At 41.9% G+C, this 4,457-nt stretch overlaps 1 protein-coding gene across 1 annotated transcript; it reads right to left on the reverse strand.

Moving 5' to 3' along the window:
• Positions 1–935: 935 nt before the first annotated feature.
• Positions 936–4,457, reverse strand: LOC133332876 (uncharacterized; the record flags this gene model as incomplete). Its single annotated transcript, XM_061541244.1, has 1 exon — positions 936–4,457. A coding segment is annotated over exon 1 (3,522 nt), but the record flags the coding sequence as incomplete, so codon positions are not given.

Genomic DNA, 4,457 nt, shown 5'->3' on the forward strand with positions numbered 1-4,457 from the left:
TACACTCTCAAAAGGCCATCATCATCAATATAAGGCGATAAACTTATTAAACTACTGCTTCGAATCGGCTGTCCCTTTTCGATACAACAGAACTCGGCTGCAAATCTTTCTCTTTGTACTTGCCGGCACAACACTTTCTCGGTGTAATTTATTTCACAGGAGGTGAGGCCATACTCCTCTGAATCATCAAAAATCTTTCGACATCTTTTTACAAAACGAAAAATCCAGCAAAATGATCTTATCATTCTGATGAAGGACGAAAATCGAGTCAAATCAATCAAGCCCTTTTCAAAAACTAACAAAGAAATTTTAGGACACATTTCCTCAACATCGTTCACACAGGTTGTATCTATTACACCTGTAGGCCAATCACCTTCATTAATCATCAAAAAATTGGGACCTCTTAGCCATCGTGATGAAGGTAAAAAATCGATATTTTTGAAGGCCCTTGTGCCTTCGTCGGCTACATTTTCATGTGTCGAAATCCATCTCCAATTCTCGACTTTTGTTGATGATAAAATTTCTGAAACACGATTAGCAACGTACTGTTTATATTGCCTATGACTACTCGATATCCATCGTAGGACTGTTGTGGAGTCACTCCACAATACAGTCTTTTCTGGAGTCAGACTATGGGACGACAAAATAGTTTGCATCAATCGCGTACCTAACACCGCGGCTTGCAACTCCAGGCGTGGAATTGTAACTCTTTTGATTGGTGCACATTTAGTTTTGGAAGTTATAAAGCTAGTGCCAGTAAAACCATTTGATATATACCTCCAGTATGCGATTGCAGCAAAAGCTTCTTCACTAGCATCAACAAATATATGAAGTTGAAGTGATGTTGGCAACCCTACTCCAAAATAATATCGAGGTACTCGAAAATCAGCAATGTTTTTCATCTGGTTTCTCCAATTCTCCCAACTGGCACTTACATCATCTGGAATGGTATCATCCCATCGACAGTCGTGCTTCCAAATCTGGCGCAGTAACAATTTGCCACCCACTGTAAAATGACCCAAAAATCCGAGAGGGTCAAATGTAGACATTATTACACTTAAAACCTGCCTTTTTGTTGGTTTCTTTTCTCCAGAAATAATAGATGAATCGACGCGATTAAATTTCAAATTAAACATAAAGTTATCACTGGAAGGCTCCCAATACAATCCTAAGACCTTCTCGGTTCCACAATCAATTGACATTGCTTTTGTACTTCCATCGAGCGCCAGGGAGACGTCCTTTGAGTTCGATATAAAATTCCTTAATTCAAAGCCTCCGTTTTTATGAATTTCTTTCACTTGCTTTGAAATAATTATAGCTTCGTCTACACTATCAAAACTATCCACAAAATCGTCAACGTAATGGTGCTCACAGATGGCCTCAATTGCTCTTGGGTTATAGTCCAAATGGTCTTTAGCATTGGCATTCATAACGAAAATGGCCGAACAGGGTGAACAGGCTGCACCAAATATCATGACTTGCATCTCATATTCATCTGGTGGCTTATTTTGATTTTCATCTCTCCATAAGAACCTCTGGGAAACTCTATCACATGGCTGAATTTTGACTTGGTGAAACATTTCACATATATCGGCACCAACTCCTATTTGGCCTCGGCGAAAATTATATAGTATAGACAACAAAGAGGCGATATTTTGGGGCCCTTTCAACAGTTGGGAATTGAGTGAAATATTATTTACCTTGGCGGCGGCATCAAAAACTAGTCTCAACTTTCCAGGTTTGTTGTGGTTGACTACCCCGAAGTGCGGCAAATACCATTTTCGATCACTTGGAGCATGTATCTCGTCTGACGATAATTTTCGAACATAACCCTTATCAATGTATTTCTGCATTATATCTCTGTAGGCTGCAGAGAAATTCGAATCTCGCTTCATTTTCCTTTCAATTCCTTCCAGTCGACTAAGTGCCATAGGGTAACTATCTGGAAGTTGGACACCATCTTGTTTCCATAGTAGGCCTGTTTGAAAACGATCTCCGATCCTTTTAGTAGTTTCATGTAGAATCCGCCTGGCTCTAACATCATCGTCGCTTTCAATTAGAGGAACTGATCTAACGCCCATACTTTCCACGTTAAAATAATCAGCTACCATTTGATGAAGTTCGTCTTTGGTTTCTACTGATATAAACAAACATGATTTCTCCACTGGGCTCAGAGAGCGGCATGGTCCAAAAACAACCCATCCCAATTCTGTATTGAAAGCAAATGGGCCGGCTGTATTATTGATCCTACAGGACGATGGCAACCCTAAAGATGCGTGATCTAATCCAATCAGTAATTTCGGCACTACATTGCAGTAGGGTTTCACTGGGGGTTTTTTACAATTTTTGAAGGCTGATAAAATTTCATCCTCACTTAAACTTTGCATCGGGAGGTTAAGATTTGATACAGCGTACACATTTTTTAATAAGTGGCAACCACTTTTTCCTGCACCACTCACCTTTATGTTAAAGGATGTCACGGGTTCCCTTGCAGATCGACCTCCGAACCACTGGACGTTAAGAGAAGTATTCTTTCCACGTACTCCTATTTTGTCGGCAATATCCCTGTCCAACATGGTAATGGACGATCCATCATCAAATAAGGCATATATTTCCAAAGAGCAATTATCCCCATGAAGAGTGACAGGCAGAACGCGGAAGAGGAGCTTCTTCTTATTTTTGGTAGAACAGCTGAGGACATTCTGTTGTGGTTCTATTTCAGGATTTGGCAACATATGTTGTGGAGCGTTGACGGTATCCTCGTGAAGCAATTTGTGATGTCTACGCTGACATCCTTCTACAGGACATACCCGTTTACGGCGACAATCTCGAGTTGTATGTCCAATATACAAACAGGAAAAACAAGCACGAATCTTCTTGATCTGTTTCCATCTATCTGGTATACTTAAGTTCAAAAAACGGCGGCAATCATATATCCTATGCTCTCCCTGACATATATTGCATTGTATTTGCTGTCCCGTGGAATGCAAAAGAACTCGTCGCTTTTGGTCCTTGCTTTCAACCTCCTGCACTACGCATATCAAATTGGCCATCTCACAGAGCCAATCGCTAAAATGTATTATAGTGGGATAAGGTCGAATATTAGTGGCAACTCTGGCCCATTCCAATTTTTTGCTCATGGGGAGCTTTGAAACCAACTCTTCCAGCAGAGTAGGGTTAGCAATGTGCTGTTGCCCATTTACCGATTGCAAAAAGACAGCTAAATTTTTAACTTTGGTAGAAAATGGCACTAGTTTTACTAAATTGTTCTCCGAAATCTGTGGTAAATCTCTGGCTTGACGTAACTGACTATGGATGAGTTGCTCTGGTCTACCAAATCTAAAACGAAGTTGCTTTATTATTTCTTCGACGTTATCAGGATGAATCAACAGCGACTTGACAACTTCTCGAGCTTCTCCCTTTAGACATTTATGTAAACGTTGGTTGTTTTCCAAGTTTGAGTAACCATATGCAGAAGTGGACTGGTTGAAGGCTGTATAAAATAATGGCCAGTCCTCCGGATCACCACTAAATTCTGGCAAGTCTTGAATTTTTCTTGGCATTACGAAGGTTGATGCATTTGAATTTGGAAAACCACTTAATTGCTGTATATTTTGAAATGGCTCCCACGTTGGCAGTGAAAAGTTTGAAGCAGGGTCGGCGTTGCTGCTGGCTGCAGTTGCCGCTGCTCGCAAAGCTGCCATCTGGGATGAGGACGCGCTGGTTGTTGTAGTTACATACAGATTTTCATTCGCTACGGCTGCGTACGGCGACGGCATGCCGACGTTGCTGCTCGTTATAGGTTGGAACATGGCGGCGGTTGTATGTGTGGTTGCTATATTTGAATAACGGGACCCAAATGTTGTTGGCGGCATGGTATCAATGGCGGTTGCAAATGGCGTTTGCGAGGCTATAACTGATGTGAGGTTATGGTCACTTACCTGGGATGATGTGCTTCGGAGTGCACATTGAAGTTCCTGGCATTGGCGGTTGCTGTTGGTTAGCTTTACCTGTGTCTCCGATAGCTGGCTCTTTAACAGGTTAATTTGCATCTGCATCTCTGATGGACTGGCAGGCATTGACGACATCGTCGACTGTGGCTTGGTTGTAGGCAATGATTGGATTATGTTGTTTCCAGGAGGCATACTGGTTACACAATTATCCACCAGCACTGGCATTTGCTGTGTTATAGTTTGCTGTTGATGGCTACTTGGCATGGTAGCGGACTTTCCATTTAATTCCAGGGAGGAATTTGGTGCTGTCTGCACTCTATGTGAGGTTACAGGATATTCCCCACTCTTATTACTACCACCGGCAGTTTGTGTGGTTGTTTGTTTTGTGGCAGTTGTTGGCCTTGACTCTGGCTGAGCCTGATCAGGAAGATCATTGGTTACAGCATCTGCATTTAAATTACCTTGCAGGCGAGGACTCCGGCGTGGTGGAGTATGCTGTAACAT

The sequence above is a fragment of the Musca vetustissima genome, unplaced genomic scaffold, assembly GCF_032173495.1.
Source record: "Musca vetustissima isolate MV318-11 ecotype Yass unplaced genomic scaffold, APGP_CSIRO_Mvet_v1 utg154250, whole genome shotgun sequence".
Taxonomy (NCBI): Eukaryota; Metazoa; Arthropoda; class Insecta; order Diptera; family Muscidae; genus Musca; species Musca vetustissima.